Source organism: Lactuca sativa, chromosome 4 (genome assembly GCF_002870075.4).
Source record: "Lactuca sativa cultivar Salinas chromosome 4, Lsat_Salinas_v11, whole genome shotgun sequence".
Lineage (NCBI taxonomy): Eukaryota > Viridiplantae > Streptophyta > Magnoliopsida > Asterales > Asteraceae > Lactuca > Lactuca sativa.
Window position 1 is genome coordinate 304,545,345 of NC_056626.2, and position 24,219 is coordinate 304,569,563.

The 24,219-nt window shown below is 31.3% G+C and overlaps 1 protein-coding gene and 1 long non-coding RNA gene across 5 annotated transcripts; both read right to left on the reverse strand.

The window, feature by feature from the left end:
• Positions 1–5,464: 5,464 nt before the first annotated feature.
• LOC128133658 (uncharacterized) lies at positions 5,465–12,208 on the reverse strand. The gene is made up of 7 exons (XM_052771168.1): positions 12,202–12,208; positions 11,873–12,142; positions 11,679–11,772; positions 11,246–11,360; positions 10,886–11,014; positions 9,690–10,204; positions 5,465–5,837 (listed from the first exon to the last, which is right to left on the reverse strand). Exons 1-7 carry the CDS (start codon positions 12,206–12,208, stop codon positions 5,465–5,467), a joined length of 1,503 nt encoding a protein of 500 aa, XP_052627128.1.
• Positions 12,209–19,910: 7,702 nt separating this feature from the next.
• LOC111910733 (uncharacterized) lies at positions 19,911–22,026 on the reverse strand. 4 transcript variants are annotated; one of them, XR_008232241.1, is made up of 3 exons: positions 21,984–22,026; positions 20,898–21,774; positions 19,911–20,377 (listed from the first exon to the last, which is right to left on the reverse strand). It is a non-coding gene; the product is annotated as an uncharacterized LOC111910733 (long non-coding RNA). The 4 variants fall into 4 exon arrangements; XR_008232242.1 differs by having other exon boundaries at positions 19,912–20,199; XR_008232240.1 differs by having other exon boundaries at positions 19,915–20,982; positions 21,260–21,774.
• Positions 22,027–24,219: the final 2,193 nt, after the last annotated feature.

Sequence of the window (24,219 nt, forward strand, 5' to 3'; positions counted from 1 at the left end):
CCTCGTGGCAAAGAGGGTATCATCGGATGAGAACCCAGCAGATCCCCTCACGAAGGGACTGAGTAGGGTTAAGCATCTCCAGCATGCTCGGAGCATAGGGCTGAAGGATGATATAAGTTTTAGTAGTTAGATACATTATGAAATTTGTAAAGTGTAATTGACATTTGATGATGAATAAAAGTTGTGTTTATTTATGAGTAAAGTGTTACTATCTTTTGTCAATCATTTACTATAATTTCTTTTACATGTTTTGACTTCCATAATAGTATGTTGTGGTTTCACATATTATTCAAACTCTCCACAATCAATCATATGTTGGAAGTAGATATGAAGTAAGACTGTCATGAAGTTGGTTGTAGGTGTCAGGATATAAGACAACACTTCATGAGTGCTCATAAGTTCTGAGTATTGGAATCAACCCACGCTCACTGGAATCACTTCATGGAATTTTATTTCGAGTGATCGTGAGACGGTAATATCATATAAGTCCTCCAACCTAGAGATATGATTTGTTGCCTATGAATTGATTATGCATTGATTGTACGAAAACGCATTGGTAACTTGATGTTATAAAACGTGCTTTTGTGTATAATTCAACTAGTAGTAGAACAAACATATGAGTCGAAGTTTATCTGTTCCTTCTTGAATTAGAAGCTGATATCTGGGCCCCTCGATGATTTTGGTTTGACCTATGTACCGGGCCCGGTCAGAACTAAGTTGATGTGTTCAATTAAGTTCTTTGTCAAACAAATCGGAAATTAGGAAACAAACTGCTGGACAATAAGTAAGATTTTGTTCCATGTAATTGTCCGGCTGATACCTAGAACAGCGGATTATATGATCACTTATCTTAAATGGCGTATCAACCTCTTCTCAGTTCTGAGAGACCTTGAAAGAGCTACGATTGCCGATTGGTTCCTAAAGTATTGCAGTTATAGTTATTAGACTTATCCAAGTGGGAGACTGTTGGATAAGGTGTCTAAGTCCATAACTATTTCTGGTAAATACTTGACCCGAACCGGCATGGTCCATTTGGGTTGCATGGTACCATGCAATTGAATAAACTAAATGAGAGAAATAACACATATGGTTTATTAATATATTATAAGTTCTAATATATTAATAATATTATTTAATTAGTTGTGATCAAGAATTAATTTAGAATTAATTAAGTGATCAAAAGATAACTAATTAAATATATGGGTAGATTATGTAAATCTTCCATATCTTATATAGTGGGATAAGAGGCTCCATGGATTATCCAGTTGGGTTCCACCCATAGGATGCTCCATGGATGCTCCATGGAGTTAACCCATGGATCAAGAAATGAAGAGTCATGTTAAATTAGGGTTTACCTAATGCAACACACTATATAAGCAATGTGTTTCTTCCCAAAATCGGCTACACTAAGAAATAAGAGGGCTTGGCCAATTTTTGCATGTGTTAGAGTATTCTCTCAAGTTTATTCTTTGCATTTAGTGTTGTGTGAACCATTTGAGGCATCACACTTGAGGTGCTAGGCTCACAAGGTTTCAAGGAGCACTTACAACAACAAGGTATGTAGCTCTATCTATTATTCAAGTTAAAATTGTTCCCTATGTATGCTAGATAGGATCATAGCCTTGGAAATCAACTTTCCATGATAATTAGACAAACATAGATCCAAGGTTATTAGGGTTGCATGTACACTCAGGAAGTGTTAGAATGCTCAAAACCCAACATTTTCATCCAGCAGATTTCACATACTTCAAAATGTGATGCATGAAATGGTTTTATATCTTAAAAATACCTTGATAGCAAAAGTATTACATTTGAAATGTTTATTAAAATGACATCAAGTCATTGTTAATTATTGTTCAAAACTCCTAGATATCTTACAAAACCATTTTTACTTTCTTGAACAAAACTATATCTATACACTTATGTTCTTATATATGTATTGATGTTATAGTTTTCATCCTTCATTCAGTTTCCCACACTCTTGTGTAGCAAGGGTGTATAAACCTGCTTGGACAACCAATTACCTTCCAGTTAACTATTATAGGGATAGTTAGAAGATACAAAACATTATTCCTATTACAAGGAATTACATCAGAGTCAATTCATTCATGAGTCTATACTATACATTACATGTTACATGAGTACGCTTACATGAATACCTTACATGAATACCTTACGTGAATATGTATACACTTACATGAATACTTGTATCTCGATTCACGAGGATGATTTATTAGTACCTTCTGTGTAAATTGTCCTGCCTATCCCAGTTCAACGAGATGTCTAGACGGGACTAACCATTCCGAAACCCACCTGTTAGCACCAGTGGTTTATGAACATCTACGGATGCCTACGGTTAATACTTATACTAGGAGTACCTTTACGGGACTAACCCTTCCTCCCACCTGCTGCAGCTACAGAGGAAAATTGAACAATCTACGGATGTTCAAAGGTTATACATTCCGCTAATCGCGATGTCGTGTTAATCCTAATACAAAAGGATAACAATTACATGATTACATTATTCCTATTACTTTATTTTGTGATACATTCACATAAACGATCAGTTAGACTGATTTCATTATTCCTATTACTTTATTTTGTGATACATTCACATAAACGATGAGTTAGACTGATTTCATTATTCCTATTACTTTATTTTGTGATACATTCACATAAACATTCACATAAACGATGAGTTAGACTGATTTCATTATTCCTATTACTTTATTTTGTGATACATTCACATAAACGATGAGTTAGACTAAGTACTGTTAGTAATAGTCAAAAAGGAAGGAAAAACTATCATTTTTACTTACAAAACATTCGAGTCTTGGTAGAAGGCTACATCTCATACTACTAGGAATAAGGGATTTTCTAGGGTTTTCATACTTATATCAACTGTTTCATTTAAAGATTTACATGGCATTCACAACAGCTTTCCAAAACAAGACAATGACACTTAAATACTTATGAATTCACCAGCTTTAGCCTGATACTCGCTTTCAAAATAACTTGTATTCTCAGGTCACCAGTTAGACAGGTACGATAGCCAGGTTTTGAGAAGACGGAGCACAGACAAGACTCATCTTATTTTGATTATTTATTTTATTGTTGTACATTATGAAAGAACACACATGTATTAAAACTTTACTTTTAATGCAATGGATGATGTTGTTGCTTGTTTACTACTTTACACTGTTATGATACTTCACATGACGTCCTCCACCCCGGAACGTTTCCGCCGTTCTTGGTTTTGGGGTGTGACAGTTTTGATCTATAATTCTATTATGCAGTGGTTTACTCAAACACTATCCTCAACTAGTAGCAATAAAGGTTATGTCCATGTATGATATTATGAACTAGAAAAAAACTATGTAGTTGAGGTTTATTTTTCCTTCTCTCTTAATATGAGAAACGATATCTATGGTCCCCTTGATGATTTGGTGCTGATATGTTAAGTACTTGGTCGTGTCCTGACTAAAATTGATGTGTTCAATTTAGTAGTCAGATATAATCGTCACAAATATTTATCGGAAAACATAATCTTGAATTCTAAAATTGACCATTATCCATGTCTCTAATTAATACAAATATATTTTAGAACAAAGGAATAGTTGATCACTTATCAGATGGTTGAATGTTGATTAGATCATAATTCATAGATGCATTGGATGAAATCACCTCATCCTACAGGCATTGGTGGTGATTTTCGAAATTTACTTTCATCCCACATGAGATGGAGGACAAAGTTAAGGAAGGGTTCCTAGATTATAAATAGGGCTATAGGTATCACATCATTACTTGCACCATGGCATGAAGTTTTTGCCAACCTTCTTCCTCCTTCTATAGTGGACAAATTCCTCTCCCTCCTAGGGTTTATGAATTTGACCCTCCTCTTAGTTAATCTTATTATACTTTTTGAGTTCATTGGGTGTGAACCAAGATAGAGATTCTGTTTTGGATCATTTCATCCAAACAAGATAGCACACACAAGATCTCAAGATCAAAGGTGTCTAGCTACAAAAGAGAAATATAGTTCTTCTTTTTCGTGTTTCATAGGGTAGCAATAAACAGTATGAAACTTATATCCTTAGGTTTCATGACCAATTAGGATTTTTGTATTGTGTACGTTGCCATGATGACATGATCATGTGTTTAGATGCTAGGTAAACCTAACAAACTAGTGGACTTCCTTTATATCAGTCATGAATATTACCTTACGTATCAAATATCCTCAATTTAAACATCCTTTAATTATGACCTCCAATACTCAGTTGTTTCACTTAATACCCCTTTTAAGCAATACCTTCAACACATAATGCTCTTAATTCACTTACGTTTTGAGCACCACCTTCAAACGTAGTGGTCCATATATCTATATGCTTTTTAGTTTACAATATATACAACACATGCACCATCATATTCATAGTTTGTTGGATATCAACACCTATAAGCCATTAACACTTACAAATGAATATTATAGGTCTAGAAAACTTTTATCAATTAAAACATTATAACCCAAATCCCAATCATTTTTATGGAAAAGCCACATAAATGATATGAACCTTAGATTTTCATCATATCCCATCTTGGAAATATGATCGTAAAATATTCCATATTATCATCATTAAGATAATTTATGTCCATATAATCAAGTTACTTCATATCTCATAATCAAGATATTATTTAAACAACAATGGTCACAAAACTCAAACTCAATTCACACATAACCTTAATCGAGTTTTATGGATGATGAGAGGATCATAATTTTTAGCTTTGATGATGATGTTTTCCATCAATTAGTATGATATCTTCAAAATGAGTTCTTAATGCTTCTTGAATCTTAGGGACCTTTCATAAATCTCTTCCTATGTTTTCACTCTAAAATATTGATATGAATAATAAAATACATAAAAATGAAGTCTAATGCAAAGCACATATTTTCATTAACCCTAACTATTATGGTTATTGCTCTTATTTATAAGGCTATGACTTAAAGACCACATAATTACGATTTTGGTCTATCATTTAGGATGGTGTCAAGTTTCAAATTCTTGATTCCTTAAGTAACCACACATTTAACCTTCATTACAACCCTACATGAGGCCCTTTAAGTTCTAAAAACACATCTTAGAAAGGTATTTTCTACATATCAAACAAATTCAGGCAATGAGGCTTAGGTTATATGTCTTATTCTTTCAAACACCGCTCATATGTATAAGTCATGGTCGGTTTTGAGGATTCAAATGCCTAAGACGAGCTGGATAAAAAAGGCCCTTAGGCCTTAATGTGTAACGAATTAAACTACATTAACTATTTTTGTTTTAAATGACGATAAACTTTATAGCAATAAATATAGCAAAATCATAGTATTTTCATGAGTAATTACATATCGTAATAGCTAACCGACGACCCGTGAAGGTCTCCTATCATTCTTGATAGCAAATTGGTTGATCAACTCTTAGTATTCTATATTCTCTAATATTTCTTTCTCTATAGATATCATCACCAAACCGCTAAGTCTTTTTTGGGTCATTATGGAGCATAAGTAAGATTTCAAAAACTTCAATTTCGAAAAACGCCTTTTCGCAGATGCGCTCGTTACTCGAATAGTCAACAATATTCTATATGCAATGCTTACATTTGGGAAATAATCAAGTTCTTTCAAAATCTTCAAAACATCTATAAGGTTGCTAACTTCATTGGTTTCCAGTGTATCAAATAATTCCAACTCCGTATAAAGTTCCTCGACATCAATATCCGATCTTTCTTCAAACTTGAGTGCTTTTTCAATACAATGACAAGACGACTTAAGATCTTTATCTTCAATTCCCCTCAAATTATGTGGAAATAAAAAACCAAATAATTTGTCATACTCTTTGAATTGTTCAAATCTTGTCTCAAGAGAAGAAATAGCTTGATCTACAATGTCTAAGAAATAATTAACTCTGAAATTCTCTTCAGGTGTAAACAAAACTTCTTCGCTACTTGAACTCTCATCAAACCTTTCCTAGTGTTTTTCCAACCCCTTTCGATTCCAACGATTGCCAATCAAAATCCAATTTCGAATCCAAAATCAAATTCAATCCTCAGTCGAAGTACCATTGACAAACATTAGCCTTTCAATTTGAATACCAGATTCATACATGCTCAGTCGAATTTTCTGTAGCAATCATAATCACTTTTGATTTCGACCAATTTTCTGTAAGAATTAAATGAATAACACACCAAAATCGAATCCTCTTGAATCAAAATTACATATATCGATTTCGCAAATTGATAGTTTCAAACATCCAACAGTTCGTCAACCAAACTTACGACTCCAAAAATCAACTTTTGATTCCAAAATCAATTCAATAACAAACTCGATTTCGAATAGGACTCTCATTATATGATTTTGATTCAACCATTCAATAACCAATTTCGAATTCTAGTCACTGAATCACAACCAACAATTCAACTTTGACTTTTAGTTTGACTCTTCAATTGAATCGATCAAATTTAGATCAAACCACAAATTAATCAATTTCATCCATGAATCAGGAAATTAAAAACAAGTCAAACAAATTTGGATTCACGATATGAAGAAATTATCGAGAATGATCAAACTGGAGATGAAAGGATCGAAAGTGTAACACTCGGTTTTGGATTTGCTTCATTGCTCGGGGCTGCGGCCCAATCATCAATTGTTACAAGGCTTAGTGCGTTGGGAAGGGAAGGATTTGGTCCATTTCGGATGTTGGTGTCATAATATAAGTGATCCAAGTGCTCGATTGTGTCTTTGGAGGCCAATGGTATAATTATAATGTGATATCTTGATCTTTTTGTGTTTTGGGTTTTGTTTGGGAGGTTTTAAGGTTTGGGTGTGTTTTTAGGAGCGTAGGGCTTCTCTCCACCTTTTGCATGGATATAAGGTTAGTTGGAAACGGACCTAGGATAAGAGAGTTATGGTATTTTGAAGATATTGGATAAATTGGCCCTTAATGGAAAAAGCTTGCATTTTCATCCCATGCATGCAAGGATGGCATGCGCGTGAGTATGCCCAGCGTAAGTTGGGGTATGCCCAACATAATATTGGAAAAGTGGATACGGGTGTTTGAGTTGTACGCCCAACGTACTGGAATTATGCCTAGTGTAGTGTTCAGGATCCTAAAACCCTAAATTTTAGGGTTGGCTCACTATTTAAACACCTTAATTCCTAGGTGTTAGCCCCTCTTTCATCATCCATTGCCCTCCAACGCAAGTCTCGAGCCCTACCCTCATCCAAATGTGTTGTGAACTCTTTTTGTGCATATTTAGTGGGTTTTGGTGATTATTCATGAAGTAGAAGATTGGTACACGGTGGTGGTTTAAGGGAAGGCTTGTAGATCTCGACTCTTTGCTCTATTTCCAGCTCTTTAAAGGTAAAAGGTTTCATTTTGACCTCATGAGCAAGATCTAGTGGTTGGACACCACTTCAGGAGCTTGGAGTTGCCACTCTTAGCAATTCTGAGGTTACAAGTTCATATAAATGCTTGCTTGATGCTTAGATATGGTCCATGCATGTTCTTGTTGGGTTTTAATGGATTAAAATGGTTATTAGGTCCCATTGAGTCATGTAAATGCATAAAGGTGCCAACTTTATGCATTAACAACTTAGTTGGAAGGTATTCTGAGGTTTTTATGGAAGGACTTAACGGATTAAGTCATGAAATAAGTTTTGGAGAAATAGTGGGTACGCCCCGCGTAAACGTAAGTACGCTCCGCATAAATGTAAGTATGCCCCGCGTACTGTAGAATTTAGGAGTACGCTCAGCGTACCAGTGTGTACACCCAATGTAAATGGCCCAGTGCCATTTTGGGCTTGTTTGTCATCTTTGGGCCTTGGATTTGGGTCTTGGGCCTTGAAAGTTAGACTTTTGGATTGAGGAATTGTTTTTGGAATTGGACACCTTCTTGGACTAAGTTGTGTCATTTCTTTGTTGGGCCTTGTAGGCCTAATGGATTTGGGCCTCTGTGGGCCCCATGGGCTTGAACCTCGTGGTGTCTTTAGGCTTTCTGAAATTTGCTATTGACAAAGAATTGTTGGGCTTTTGGATAAGGCCCATATGGGGTTGGGCCTAATTTGGAAAATTGGGCCATTAGTGGGCTTTTATGAATTTTGTAGTTTTGGGCCTTTTGGTGTTGGGCTTAGGCTTCAGTTTTGGTCAGGGATACAATGGTCATTTTACCCCAAGTATGGATTATGGATCTTGGTTTGGTAACCTAATTGCTAATTGGGTGTTATATTAGTATTGATAGCTCGGGAAGTCGTCAGAGCAGCAACTAGGGATTTCTTTTAGCGAGCTTCTGCATTCGAGGTGAGTCTCCCTTCGTGAAAGTTACGGGTCAAAGGCACCAAGGTCGACCCTTATTTATTGCATGATACGATGGTTGTTTGTGTGATAATTATCATCGTTTATGTATTGCTTGATGATTATGTGATTTATGTGGTAGTGATAGGGGCGAAATAGACCCCATAACTGGTTGAAATAAATCAGAGGGTAGGTCGGGCACCTAGATATGCCTGACAAGGGTAGGTCGGGCACCCAGATATGCCTGAAAAGGGTAGGTTGAGCACCTAGATATGCTCGGCTGGATAGGTCGGGCACCCAGATATGCTTGACAGTATGTTTGCGTTATATGTGGTATTTAGAGAGCTCACTAAGCTTCGTGCTTACAGTTTGTGGTTTGGTTTCAGGTACTTCCAGTTCAGAAGCAAAGGGTCTGGCTTGATCGCAGCACATACACCCGTGTTTTCCGCAATACGTGATTTTGGGATTCAACTCTGATAAATGTGTTACTTAGAAATGTTTGGATCAAATTGCATCTATGTTTTGATTATAATAAAAATGAAATTTTTATCCTTGATTTTTGGGATGTTACAGAAAGAAAGTATCTGGAATTAATATTGGTCTAGAACTTGGATCCCAAAGTGAATGAACAATATCAAAGTTTTGTTTGGGCTCAAATTGTGTGGATTAAAGTTTTGGATTAAACTTTCAAACAAATAGATCGAAAGAAAAAAAATTGGATTAACAATAGATCTTGAAACAAATTAGATCCAATGAGTCAAAACGAACAAACATCAATAACGAAATCATGAATTGAAAATATGATTGAATTTGAATTTCAAGAAAACCTGAATCGTTCATCATCGGATCTTCAAAAACAAGGTATCGAAATCATGAACTTTTGGAGTCCATTTGACAATTTGAGAAACCTTCTTGATAATTCTTTTCTCATTTGCAATGAACGAATTGATCATGGAAGACCTCGGTTCCTTGGTTGGAATTAAGAAATCTCTAAATTTTACATTGTACCACCCATGATGCATGTTGTACCATCCATGTAACTTCTTCTTATTTCGCCAAGATCTAACTTCATCTTCATAACGAATTTGAGAATCTTTAACAATTTTGGGTTTGGAATTCAAAGTCATTGCAACATTTGATGATTATTGCTTAGGAACCCAAATTTTCTTCATTGATTTCTTCTTCAAAACGACATTTAAAGAATATTTTTTAGAACCCCAAATTTTTTTTTTGATCTTCTTTTTCTTCTTCTTCTTCATCTTTTTGGATCTTGAAGATTTGAATTCAAGAACAACTTCATTCTTCACAACTTGAATTTGGCAACATTGAATCAAATCTTTTAGAGTTTGATACATTTGAACTTCTTGGATTAAAGGCTTTCTATGTGGCACCATTCCTTCAAACGAATCAAAAGAACTCAAGCAATCATCAGTTTGAACTCCAATTGAACAAAAGACTTTCAAAACTTCATGAGAATCACATTGAAATCCCTTGTCTTGAACTTCAAGAACATCATGAACATGATGAACTTCTTCAAGAACATCTTCAACAAATTCAATAGTATGAAGATCACTTGGGTCTTCAATAAGACAAACATATTCCTTTATGAACAATTCTCTTTCTTTTCCTTCATTTTTGTTACCACACCAAGATAACATACTCATGGAAATGTCAACCAAACTTTCAATATTACAAAGAGGTTGAAAGATCAATTTTCCAGAATCATCTTTCTTGTTCCAATAAGAAATCAAAGTATTCATTGTAATAAATCCATCTTTCAACAATAATCCATAATATTGATATTCATTGACTTTGTACTTAACATCTTCAATCATCACGATCCAAGAATCATAATCCAAACATACCATCTTTTATCAATTAACAAAAAGATCATAAGAACTTAGATATTTCTAGAGAGAGAAAGTGGATTTGAAAGAAATCTCTAGATAGAGAAAGCAAAATTCGAATGAACTTCTAGAGAAAGAAAGCGAAATTGATCAAAATTCTAGAGAAAGAAAGTGATTTCGATATGAATTCTAGAGAGAGAAGACGAAAAACACATGAATTCTAGTGAGGGAAAATTGAATTTGAATCAAGATCAAAGAATAATTCAATTTCTAGAATAAAAAACACTCTAAAATATGAAGAGCATACAACAATTTGTGATTAACCAAATCATGTTGTCATCATGGATCAATTTCTTGAAAACTTCAAGAACACTGGCTCTGATACCAATTGTAGTGACCCGATAATGATGACGTATGCAGAATTGTAAAGATTAAGTGAATCAATCAATCACGGAGAACACAAAGAATAAATAATCGCGTTAGCTCTCATTAGATCTAGTAAGCTATTACAAAGTGGGTTATGTAATAATTATCTTCCTAGTCTAATCTCTCAAAATGGTTCTTCCATAAAATGGCAGCCACTCACTTCCTATTTATAGGAAAGGCTAAACCCATTACACATCACAAGAGGCTAAATATTCACATGGTTTACTACTTCATACCAAATAATAGTGATACCAAAAATTCAAAGTCGCCAAGTACTTTTTCTGCTAGTGAAGTTGCTTCACTTGCAATTGCATCATAATTACCTTTTTCTCCAACTTGAAGTAAAGCTTCTCGTATATCAACAAGTTTCAGTTTAATAGCCTTTACACTCTCAACTAGGCTTTCCTAACGAGTTTGACACAATGACTTAAGAGTCCAAGCTTTAACATTATCTCTGAAAATTTCCCACTTCTTAGTAGAATTTGCAAAGATAGTATAAATGCGTTGGATGAATCCGAAAAAGTTCTTTCCTTTGATACACTTGTTAGCCATATCACATAATGTTAGATTAAGAAAATGGCAACAACAAGGAGTGTAAAATGCTCTAGGATTTATATCTAAAATCTTTTTTTGCACTCCTTGGTGTTTTCCTTTCATGTTTGCTCCATTATCATAGCCTTGACCACGCATATCATCAATTTCAAGACCGAGAGACTTTAACTCCTCAAGTGTAATATCAAATAGTCCTTTTCTGGATGTATCATTAAGATTTAAAAAACCTAAAAAGGACTCCTCGATAGTAACATAATTATATGATAACTTTAAATACATCACTATTATAGTCATTTGTTCTTGGTGACTTGAATCGGGATCGAGGAACATAATTATATGATAACTTTAAATACCTTACTATTATAGTCATTTGTTCTTGGGGACTTGAATCGGGAGTACAATCAAGTATGATTGAATAGTACTTTGCTTCCTTTATCTTCTTGATAAGTTCTTTTTTAATTTCTTGAGCTATCAAAGATATTAGTTCATTTTGGATTATTTGGTCAAGATAATGCACATGAATTCCATCACTTGTGATATGCCACACATGCTCTTTGATAACCGGGTTAAACTCTTCCAACATTTGAATGACACCCAAAAAATTCCATTACCTGTTAAATACAATTAACAAATAAGAAGTGGAATCAATCATAATAATTAACTAAAAGGTATTTGGTGGATTTGGAACAAAAAAATACAATTTATAGTTACCTTTTTTATACAACTTTTTGTTGGATCTACGAAATGCTAAATTATGTTTAGGAAGAAACTTCACTACTGCAATGATTCTCAAAAGGACTTGTTTCCAATAATATCTTTCTTTCTTGAATTGCTCGTATTGAACTTTATCGTTCAAGTTCATTCTTTTACGTATATTAAACCACTTATTACTACTTGTAAGATGATCCAATGCAATTTTGTGTTCTTTAAACCTAGTGGTAACATGGTGCCAATCTGCATAACCTTCAACATCCAATATACCTTTCAAAATCCATTTTCTAACAGAAATGAAATCCCATGTCTAGATCTTTCGAATATACTAGCCATTTTCTATCACACTTCTACAAATTTGATAAAGTTCTTATATATAAAGCTGTAGAAAATCTTCTACCAAATTTATTGTAGGAACCGTACATAATACTATTATATCTTTTAGGACCTTTCTCTACCAAAAGTTTAATCTCCTAAGAATTAAGTTTTTCTCACTTTCTTGGATCATATATATATCAACAAGCTCTTTAACGGGCTCTTTCTCTTTTACCTCTTATACTTCTACATGCTCTTGCTCTTCAACATGTTGTCTAAGGATAAACTTATCTAGAGCATTGGCGCAACCTTTCTCTTTCTTAATCTAGTTTTCTCTTTTTACGTTTTTGACTACCGGATGGTTGTTTAGACTTCATCACTACAAGTTTATTAGTTTCAACTTTTAACATTCAAGTAATTACAAGAAACATAATTTGAAAATCTGATAATCAGATAACCTGATTTCTGATAAACAGTTTTACAATTAACATTATCAACTAACGATAATCCGATAAAGTGGTATTGATTCTTTAAACACTCTCATAATTTAATTTCAATTTCTAATAATCTATTTTAGAATCATTCATTCAACATCTATAATCTGATTGAATCAGATTTCAGAATAAAATTAAGATTTTAATCATTAACTAATAACTATAATATTAATAAACTATTAAACTGATTTCTATGAATCCAAGAAACTGATAATCTATTATTCTATTCATTCAAGTATGCAATTGACAATTATAAACTGGCAGTCCTTAATTTCTCGAAATCTATTACACTGATAATTATAAACTGATAATCCTCAATTTCTCATAATCTATCACGGTATTACCTGATTAGCAAGACAACATGACTCAAAAATTGATAATCAACCCTTGTTGAAGCCTAAATGTTGAGTCACTGTTGCTAAGTTGTTGTCGTTGATTGCTTTTTTTTTTTGAATGACTAGCTTCTATTGACTGCATCGAATGTCAATGATGTCTTGTGCCTTCTCCCATACATAATGATTCTTGACTACTTTAAATTTAGATTGGGCTAAAACTATACATACTATTAAAAAAAAAAATTAGACCCCTTAAAATTATGGGCTCTATTCCAATGCCCACTTTGCCCTTGCTCTAAACCGGGATAGTCTAGCAACAAGTATTTCAGGGGTGGACTACTTTCTAAAATAAACTCACCAAAAAATATGATTAATGTACCATGGAAGCACATCCTCTCTATAGCAACACCACATAACTCATGACTTCCATTTAGACATTGTACTTTCAACTATGGCCAACGTTGTCATGTACTAGAACATATGTAAAAGCATACAAAAACTTCAACATGAAAATCTTGCAAACCATCTCATGGGATGCCTCATTAAATGGTGCTTGTTTAACAATGAAATACCATATCATCTTTGATACCATACATGTCCTACATGACACATTAAGGCTATGTATTTCCACCATACCAACATGTATATTTTCTCCACATTCCTTCACTTGCAAAAACATATGATATGGGGGCCCATGTTATTTTTTCTCTTAAATACAATGTAATAAAAAAAAGGTCATGAAATCAAAAAGAAAAAAAAAAAAACTTGGAAACCTATGTAGGTAAGCGTGGTTGATTTAAAAAAAATCAATGCTCGATGATTTAATTTGAAGAAATTAGTTAATGGTGGTTAAGTCAGAAAAATAATTTTATTTGTCTTAAAAAACTGAAATTTTAAAACTTTTACTGCAATTTGCCTTTTTGTTCATTATAATTTTTAAACACAACATATCAGATGGAGCTCTTAAATATAATTTTTTTTTACACAAAATATCGGCTAAAATTATTTTATTTGATTAATTCTTCTGAATATTTAACAATATGGTTTTTTATTTTGTATGTCAATCAAAAATTAAAGAAAAGGGTATGGCAATCTCGTGAGTGATAGAGTAATTACTTTTTGTTTGAGTCCGGAATGCTGATATTCCAACTTACGATATCAATAAAATAACCAATACGATGTGACTTCTGAGGTTACTATCGGTATTCCACAACAAGATATTTCAATCTCTTTTAGTAAACCATATGTTATTTGCCACAAAAAATAAAACTGATAGTTATATTTTCGTTCTTATTCTATAATATATGTAAAATAACAAACTTATGGGTTCTATAATATTTATGATCACATTAATTATATTAAATTAAACAACATGACATAAATCATCAAATGATTTATGTGCTTACATAGGGATGAGCATATGGACCGGGAACTGGCCGGAACCGGTACCGGAACCGGCACCGGAACCGGAACCCGAACCCGATGGAACCGGTAGGGCCGGGACCGGGATGTTATTTTTGTGAATTTTTGGAACCGGAACCTATATAACCGGAAGTCCGGAACCGGTAGAACCGACAAAAACCGGAACCGTATGATACTATTTTTCGAGGACTGGTTCCAATATTTGAAGAGACAACAATAACCGATAAAACCGGGAACCGGTAGAACCGGAACCGCTAGAACCGCCGGGCCGGTTCGGTTCTTGATTTTGACCGAAACCGCTTCCCGGTTCTAGTCCGGTTCGGTCCTTTTGCTCATCCCTATGCTTACATTAGCAAAACTAGTCCTCCTCTTGTCTCACGATTAACTTTTAAAGTTAATTGATGTCTTTTACTCAATATATATATATATATATATATATATATATATATATATATATATATATATATATATATATATATATATATCAAGGACGGTTCTAAGGGGTTCCCAGTGTGGTACCGGCAAGCCCTAACTTTTCTGGCCGTAGTGAAATTTTTTTCGATTTTTCAATTTTTTTCTACCTATTTTTTGTGTATCGACAACACCTATTCATCCCGGCAACACCTACCATGTATTCTTGCTTGCGTCCATCCCTGATATATATATATATATATATATATATATATATATATATATATATATATATATATATATATATATATATATATATATATATATATATATTGAAAAGTTCAATAGAGAACCATAATTATTGGTTCTCCAAAGAACCAATTTTTTTTCCAAGTTCTAGAGATTATTCTTTATCGCAAAAAAAAACTAAAAATATTTAAATTTATAACATAACATTGTGTATGTTAAATATATTTTTCGGATTCACCGTGTGAACTTAGATTCACATTGTGAATTTTCAAAGATTCACATTGTGACTTTGACGAATTATTTATTTATTTTTTTTTCGAATTTGATATCATTGAAAAAGGGATAAAAAGTTATGAATTTCTGTATTTTTAGTTTTTTTTTTTTTTTTGATAAAAAATAAGCTAAAAGTTGAAAAAAAGATTGGTTCCTTGGTTCATCGGTTAATTATGGTTCTCTATTGAACCTCACCCTATATATATATATATATATATATATATATATATATATATATATATATATATATATATATATATATATGTATATATATATATATATATATATATATATATATATATATACTTATAAAGCTAGAATTTTTTCTTGAATCTCATGTATTTGAAACCCCATTTTTTAACTTCCTTTCACCACATTCATTTGAAACTCCCATGACTTTTCAATTTCTTTACAATAATATTATAAATAAGTTAAATAATGTTCTATAAACAAGAATGAGTGTTTTATTACAACGTCTTCATCCCACATCGATGGTGAGAGTAAACAAGAGATTGTTTCCTCTTCTATAAATAGGAAAGGTTGTGAAATGTTTCAAAGGGACCAAATCATGAGAACTTCCTCATGCCTACCTTTGTAGGATTTTGAAGGTATTATTTGATGAGATTAACTATATTGGCAAGTGTCTAGTTAACTTTTAGAATTCAAAAAATGGTTTTGAACCGACTTCTTTCAAGTTAAAACCGTGTTTCAGTTAGAAAAAAAAAATTATGTAGTTGGGTATATTGAGTTGAACCGGAACTGGATCAATTTGGACCGATAAAAGAATCATTTTCCTTTCACAACAAACATTTGAAACTCCCATGATTTTGCAAATTATTTCTAATAATATTATAAATAAGTTACATAGTTTTATATAAATATAAAAAACCATCTACCTAAAGCTAAAATTATAATTGTTTGAAAAATCACTTTGATTTAAAAGCACGAAATATCTACAAACCGGGTTTCACTAGAAAAAAATATATATAGTTTGATATATTTAGTTGAATCGGTCCCGAGTTTGATCTATTTGGATCATAAAAGAAGCATTTTCATTTCACTACATACATTTGAAACTCCCATGATTTTTCAAATTGTTTCCAATGATATTTTAAAAAAGTTACATAATGTTATATAAATATAAAAATCATCTACATAAACATAAAATTATAATTGTTTGAAAATTCGATTTGATCAAAAGCACGAAATATATACGCATATTATATTTTATAAATGAATTCTTTTTATAATGAACTTTTGAATCTTGAAAATACATATAAACAAAATTTCTATATTAAGTACCTAACTGAATTTATGATTTTAAAATTGAACAAAAGTTATTCAATAAAAACTTACTTTTTTGGATAGCAACTTACGAGATTATAGAAAAATGGAACTATTGAACAATAAAGAAAGGGTAAACAAGAGAAATGGTGTTTTACTAAATAAGTTGAATAATGTTTTATTCACAAGAAAGCGTGTTTTATTACAATGTCTTCATCCCACGTCGATGGTGAGAGTAACAAGAGAACGTTTCCTCTTCTATAAATAGGAAAGGTTGTGAAATGTTTCAAAGGGACCAAACCATGAGAACTTCCTTATGCCTACCTTTTTAGGATGTTGAGGGTATTCTTTGGTGAGATTGTCTTTATTGACAACTGTCCATTTATGTTTTAAAATCCCGAAGATGGTTTTGAACAAGATTTTTTTAAGTTCAAACAGAGTTTTAGTTGAAAAATTGTTATATAGTTTGGTATATTGAGTTGAATCGGTCTGAGTTTGATTAATTTGGACCGATAAAGGAAGCATTTTCCTTTCAGCACATACATTTGAAACTCCCATGATTTTTCAAATTGTTTCTAATAATATTATAAATAAGTTACCTAAAAATAAAATTATAATTGTTTGAAAAATAAATTTGATTCAAAAACACAAAATATATACAAACCGGGTTTCAATAGAAAAATCGTTATGTAGTTTGGTATATTAAGCTGAATCGGTCCGAGTTTGATCAATTTGGACCGATAAATGAAGCATTTTCCTTTCACCACATACATTTGAAACTCCCATGATTATTCAAATTGTTGATAATAATATTATAAGTTACATAATGTTATATAAATATAAAAAAAAAATCTACCAAAACATAAAATTATAATTGTTTGAAAAATCACTTTGATTCAAAAGCACGAAATATATATACTCAATTATATTTTATAAATGAATTCATTTTATAATGATATTTTGAATTATGAAAATACATATAAACAAACTTTCTATATTAAATACCCAACTGAATTTATGATTTTAGGATTTAACAAAAAGTTATTCAATAAAAGCTTAATTTTTTATAGCAACTTACAAGATTACTGAAAAATAGAGCTATTAAACAATAAATTTTCTGGATAACGTTTTATTTTTATTATTTAATATTTTATTTAACAAAATGAAATTATTGGCAAATAAAGAAATGAGTTTATTTAAAATGTCTGCATCCCACATTGATCGTGAGAGTAAACAAAAGAATGTACTCCTCTCTATAAATAGGAAATGTTGTGAAATATTTCAAAAGGACTAAGCCATGAGATCTTCCTTGCATCTAACTTTGTAGGACGTTGAGTGTATTCTTTGGTGAGATTGTCTTTGTCGACAAGTGACCAATTAAATTTCAGAATTTTGAAAATGATTTTGGATCGTATCTTTTAGATTTGGATCGAGTTTAATAAGGATCCGAGTGTCTTCTACCTGAGTTAGGCAAACTTGCTTCAATTGGAGGCCAAGTTTAAGTAACATGTCGAGTATTTGGTTGTATTAGCCAAGTTTTACTACCTTGTATGTAATACAATTTAAATTTTAACCTTATAAAAGACGTCACTATTATCATATGTTCTACATAATTATGGTAATATTTATGATACAAAACATTTTTTTTACTATTTAAAATAAAAAGTTGTCTCTATTATCATATGTTGTACAAAATGATAAAATTTAAGATAGATAAAAAGATGTCTCTATTATCGTATTTTCTACATAATGATACTATTTAATATAAGCATTTTAATTTAATATGAAATTATTATTTAATAGATAACAATAACGATTTATTTATTTAAATTTTTTTTTTCTATTTTAATCATATAACTTTGTATATGCAAAACAACTTCAAGTTTCAACTTTATCTCTTATAATATAGGTCAACATAATAACAATACTAAAAATCATTTTTTATATTTTTATGAAATTATTATTTAATTGTTAATAACAATGATTTAGTTACTTTTAATATAAAATATTTTTTTTATATCTCACGCAACGCGCGGGCGTTCGCCTAGTGTATATATATATATATATATATATATATATATATATATATATATATATATATATATATATATATATATATATATATATATATATATATATAATGATTTTTTTGCTCCACACATTTTTTATATATTATTTATGTAAATTTGATATTTAAATATATCTTAATAAAGACAAAATAAGATCATTTCTAGAACAAAATCAAAATCAAAATGTCGGCCAATGAATAAATCTACAAAGACAGTTTACAGAATGGACCATTGAAATATTAAGAACAGGTGTAGGTAAAGAAAGTTTAAGAAATTGTTATGTGATGTTATATCTATTTTTTGTAATTTAACTGTTATTATATTTTAATATAAACGTAAATATTAAGAGATAATATCAAGCCATCATTTCTCTCTTATTTTATCTATATGATGTATGAATATCAGTAACGTCGAGCAAATGGTATTGCAACATATTGAAAATCCTTAATGATTTCCAATCTTAATATTGAAATGTGGTTAATTTTTTAAGTAAATGTTAAAAGTGGATTTCATAAATTGAAATAAAATATAGGGGTTGAAAAACAAAAAATATCAAAAAAAAAAAAAAAAAAAAAAAAAACTTTATTTAGTTCACCTTTATTTTTATAACAATATTAAACATGGACGGTAGATTTATTACTTTTTATTCTAACTTTTCATATCTTAGTATATTTATGTCTTAAATGTTACTATTAAGCTTATTATTATTATTATTATTTTTTAAATGTGAGACGTGCTCTTAAAAATAACAAATTAGCTGAGAGCTTTATAATACGTTTTACAAATATATGCATAAATTATTTAGATTTTTAAAACGATCGGAGAAGATTTATGATAATAGATTTTCTATAATAAATTATAAAAAATATAATGTTTTAAAGTAAACTAGGTGAGAGACCCCGCTTTGTGAGGTTAGTTGTGAGATTTTTTGTTCGGTCTATCTTCATGGACTATTTGTCTATACAAAACTTTAAAAACTCGAAAGTAGAATGCTTTAAGAGAGAGAAGTGAAAGTAGGATGATATAAAATACAAATAACTAAACGTACATTGCTAGAATATAGATTAAAGTAGGTCATACCTGTTCAACATCTACTCCAATGGTTGATGCATTAATTCTTGGGTCTATGTTGGGTTGCACTGATAAAATATGTCATTACAATTTCATAAAAAGTGATACTTCTATCATATGTATCCTAATACATTCTTGAGAACAAACGCAAACTTAGATTCAAACAAAAATAACTATAAACATCCTAATACATTCTTGAGAACAAACGCAAACTTAGATTCAAACAAAAATAACTATAAGCATCAGTATATTTTTTGTTAAAGTAATTTCTAAATCAATTGACTATAAAAAATACACTTACAACATTCTCATCTCTTGTCTAAAGACTCATTTATAAACAAATTAGTATGTGCATACACCAGGAGAAGCATAAAATCCCATCAACGTCCGTGACTCTTGATCATCTAAATTATAACAAACAAAATTAAAAAAAATTGAGAAATATGTTCATAATATTAGCGAAAAACTGAAAAATGAGGCTTACAAACTCTTCAAAACATACCAACATCAATAACAATATCATGTTGAGAGAAGAAAAAGAACTCCACCACTTAAGAAATACTTAAGATAGAAAAACGAAAACTACACAAAAAATCATTACATCATCAACCTTAAACCTAAAAAAAAGTATGAAAAAATTACTTGTATCAAAGCCATTGGTATATATTTCTTTTTCATTTCAGCCATTAGTTACCTACAAAACCCGGTTAGCAAGTTTGATTTGCTTACATGAACAATTTTTTATGATGTGGCATCTGATGTCCATATAAGCATGTGTTATACTTAATAGACACTTAAAAACAACTATTTTTGACACTTTTACACATGTATGTGGCCATTTCACTTGCCATGTCAAATGCCAACTCATTGAAAAATACTTGCCATGTCAAATGCCAACTCATTGAAAAATGTCCAACTGAGAAATTGAACCTGGTAGCTGCTTTTTAGGTCAATAATGACGGAAATGAAGAGAAAAAGTGAATACATATATTTTATGCAAATAAAAACTCATAATGGCTTTTGAGGTAAAAGGCTGATAATGTGTAATTTTCCCTAAAACGTTAAAATCTTGTTATTAAAAAGTATTAAGGTGATTATTGACCAAATGAGAACCGATTAGAAGCGCCTTGTTGCTAGCATTTGGTGGTTGAACTCTACCATGCACATTCCTCAATCCATCCACCCACCTGGAAATGAAAATGGTGATCTTAGTAGATGTTTCTCAAAATATAAGGACCCTAAAAAGAAAAAGGTGGGACATGGAGTTGCTATCTATGCAAAAGAGGTAAATGGGTAATTGGACGGATGTGGAGCTGATCGGAAGTGGTAGAACCATTCAAATAGAGCCACGTATTGACATTCTTTCTAATTTGACAGAAGTAGGAAACCACAATAAATCCCAAATGTGAAAGAAAAGCTTCAAATCAAACAAAAGTTGCTAAAAAAACGATCATTAAATATTACCTTCAAATCGAAATATGACGGTTAGATGTCGACAATATCATACTGCAAAATAAGTATCCTGTAATGCTGGTAAAATAGATAATTAAAACCAAAAACATCAATAACAATCAAAGTCGGAACCTAATTGTAGTACCCAATTCGTTTACCAAATGATGGATTGATTTCTAAATTAGGCCCCGTCACACGGTACCTGAGCCGAATAATAATATTCAAATGATACATAAAAATCATTAATCAGTCTATTGATACATGGATACCTGGCATTCAAGTTTGAATTTGGAACATTATCAATCTTATTAGTACCTTGAGTTAGGCCAATGTTTGAAGACACAACTTAATATAGAAAGTTAGAAAAAAAAAGAATTAGGGCGTAAGAAGTTCACCTTATGAACATTCTGAAGCACGGGAAAGCTCTTTCTATCTCTACAACTTTAATTCACGATAGGGTGTTTAGCCAATGCAATTGATGTAGCTTTGGCTAACAATGCTTTCATGGTCACTCCTTTTGGCTTGATCTATAAGTTTACACAAAGATAATAATGGTAAAACACTTGGAATTTGGAAACACCAAGAAAATAAGTAATAAAAGCCACAATCAGCACTTTCATGTTTAAACAGGTTCATGTAAACTCCAAGAGCACAAATATTCATTGAAAAATAAAACAAAATGAACAGTTAACCGATTAAAGCAATTTACAGTTCTGATAAGCTTCTAAAGTCTTACCTGTTTGTAGAGAGTGTCAAGAGCAGCCAAGAAATCAACTATGAATGAGGTGGCATTTAGTTGTGGTGTGGGGAGGGTTTCGAAGAATCGGTGATCAAGCTCTTCATCTCCATTGAAGAAATCATCATCCAAGGTTCCAACACGGGTGAGATGGAGGAAAGGCCGACTGCGACGGCGACAGGTGATGGCCGTAGGGAGGCGGGATTAGAAGAGATGTGGAGGCAATTCAAATTGTATATGCACACCTGCAACAATACTACGTGAAGAAGAATGAATAAATACATGAAGATAAAGGTGGAAATAGGATTATTGTGTGTGCGTGTTTTCATATGGAAAAGAGAACGTATTGAAGGGGTTTTAATAGGACTTTGAAATTCAATTTTACATGTGTTGGAAAATCCAAATGCCTCCAAATCAAAAGTCGAACCAAAAACAGATTGATTTGTACCTTCATTTGTAGAAACATATTGATTTAAAGTTGGAATCACTGGAAATCTCTAGTTGTTGAACCCACAACAAAGCGACATCTTCTTCTTTTACAACTTTGGATCACTTCTTTGAAGATGGTGATGCTGATGGCGAAGGTAAGCTTAGGGGTCGACCGCTCGAGACGCTTGGTCAGAGGGATCTTCTGCGTGCATTCGATACTCACCAATTAAACATTCGGTGGGTAATCAATGGTCTCATAAGCAAAAGGAATGAAAAAGGGAGGAGTCGATGAGAGATAGGAAAGAATGAGTGAGAAACACATCTGATTCGAAGCGGGAGAGGTGGAAGAGGGTGACACAACACGTGTCGAGGACAGTAATCCAAGACATTGACCTCCCATTGATCTGCCACTAAAATAGCCAACCTTTCAATCTGTTGTGGCAATCCTTTAGAGCACGTGTCCACAAAGAATGGACAACTTGGCATAAATTGCCCAAAAAAGAAAGCAATAGCAACAAAGGCTAAATATAACAAAGTTAATATAGAAGAAGGAGCAGTTTTGCCAAAAATGATGGATGTTCACTATTCCTAACAATGGTCCAACTTTAATATACATACATATATATATATATATATATATATATATATATATATATATATATATATATATATATATATATATATATATATATATATAAAAGAATAAAAGATTAATGATTCTAAATTATCTTTGTATTGTTAGGTTCATACAGAACAAAAATAAAATAATAATAATAATAACAATAATAAGGAACCAATAATATGAAAAAAAGAAAAAAGCTACTGTCAAACCTACTGTAGTTGTCGTTATTACCACTCGTCGGGTAGTTGTTCCGTAACACCACTAGATTGTTGGATGTTAATGAATGTATATTTGTTAGTTGGAGATCTATGTACCACATTATGAAAAAAAACAGCTTTGTTTTGTTTTTGTTTTTAAGGTTTATTTTTCATGAAATAAATAAATATTTGAAAATTTATAATTTTTGTAATAATAGAAATCCTTTTAGTTTTAACTCGTTCATATTTACATTAATCTGAATTCATTTTTTTTAAGTTTCGACTCATTCAGATTTATATTATGAATTTGAACTTTATATTTTATTTACTTTCACCTCGTTTAGATGCATATTGTAAATTGGAATTGTATCTTGTTTTACAATTATTAACTCACATAAAAATGAATATTGTATCCATTTTTTTAAACAATTTTTGTGCGATCAAAATGTTGAAATAGTAAAAGAAATCGAATGAATTTAGTTAGATTGCATACGTATCTAGCTAGATTCACATGTGAATGTGAATATTTATTCGAATTTACATGTAATTCGATTTGTCAATATTAGCAACCATTCACATAATTATTTATCGTTCATACTCATCATTCACATGTGAATGACAATCATATCAACGAATAAATTGATATGTCAATTCTTAGGTTATTCATATTGAATATAACTATAAAATAATGTATATTAATGAGTAATTAGTGAATGGTCAATAATTTATTAACAAAATGAGTATATCGATCATTTATATCTGAATTATCTTTTATAAAAAATATTACAGTTTATATTGCCATTATTGATAAAAAGATAAAAACTGAAACTTTGAATAAAAAAAATATTTTTATATATCGATATAAATGTGTATTCATAAAGGATAATTAATTTTCACATATTCAATTTTCCTTCTATAAAAATATAAACCATAAAAGTAAAAAATAAGATAAAAATAAGAGTTTTTTTTTTTTTTTTTTTTTTAATTT

Bases quoted from the DNA above. Each gene is read 5' to 3' on its own strand.
- LOC128133658 (XM_052771168.1), bottom strand. The intron at 11,773-11,872 runs GTAACTATAAAT...TGTATTTAACAG, and splicing joins CAAAAAGTTGTATAAAAAAG to GTAATGGAATTTTTTGGGTG. The intron at 11,015-11,245 runs GTGCAAAAAAAG...CAAACTCGTTAG, and splicing joins TGAAAGGAAAACACCAAGGA to GAAAGCCTAGTTGAGAGTGT.